Source organism: Myotis davidii, unplaced genomic scaffold, assembly GCF_000327345.1.
Source record: "Myotis davidii unplaced genomic scaffold, ASM32734v1 scaffold207, whole genome shotgun sequence".
In the NCBI taxonomy this organism is placed as follows: domain Eukaryota; kingdom Metazoa; phylum Chordata; class Mammalia; order Chiroptera; family Vespertilionidae; genus Myotis; species Myotis davidii.
In genome coordinates, this window is record NW_006298349.1 from 1,629,583 (window position 1) to 1,629,850 (window position 268).

General features: G+C 72.8%; 1 protein-coding gene across 1 annotated transcript in view; it reads left to right on the top strand.

Moving 5' to 3' along the window:
- MYO15A (myosin XVA) overlaps positions 1-268 on the top strand; it is a 63,449-nt gene that overhangs the window by 827 nt on the left and 62,354 nt on the right. Inside the window, exon 2 of the mRNA XM_006773974.2 lies at positions 1-266. Within this exon, the coding sequence (XP_006774037.1) occupies positions 1-266 (266 nt within the window). The remainder of the gene's footprint in view (positions 267-268) is intronic.

Consider the following 268-nt stretch of genomic DNA (forward strand, 5'->3'; position numbering starts at 1 on the left):
CCCTCGGGCGCCGAGATCCTGCGGCCGGGGGGCCGCCTGCGGAGGTTCCCGCGCAGCCGCAGCATCTACGCATCGGGGGACCCCGTGGGCTTCCTGCCCTTCGAGGACGAGGCCCCGTTCCGGCACGCGGGCTCCCGCAGGTCGCTGTATGGGCTGGAGGGCTTCCAGGACCTGGGCGAGTACTACGACTACCACCGCGAGGGCGACGCCTACTACGACCAGCGGTCGCTCTCCCAGTACGAGGAGCAGGACCCGGGCCTGGCCCCCT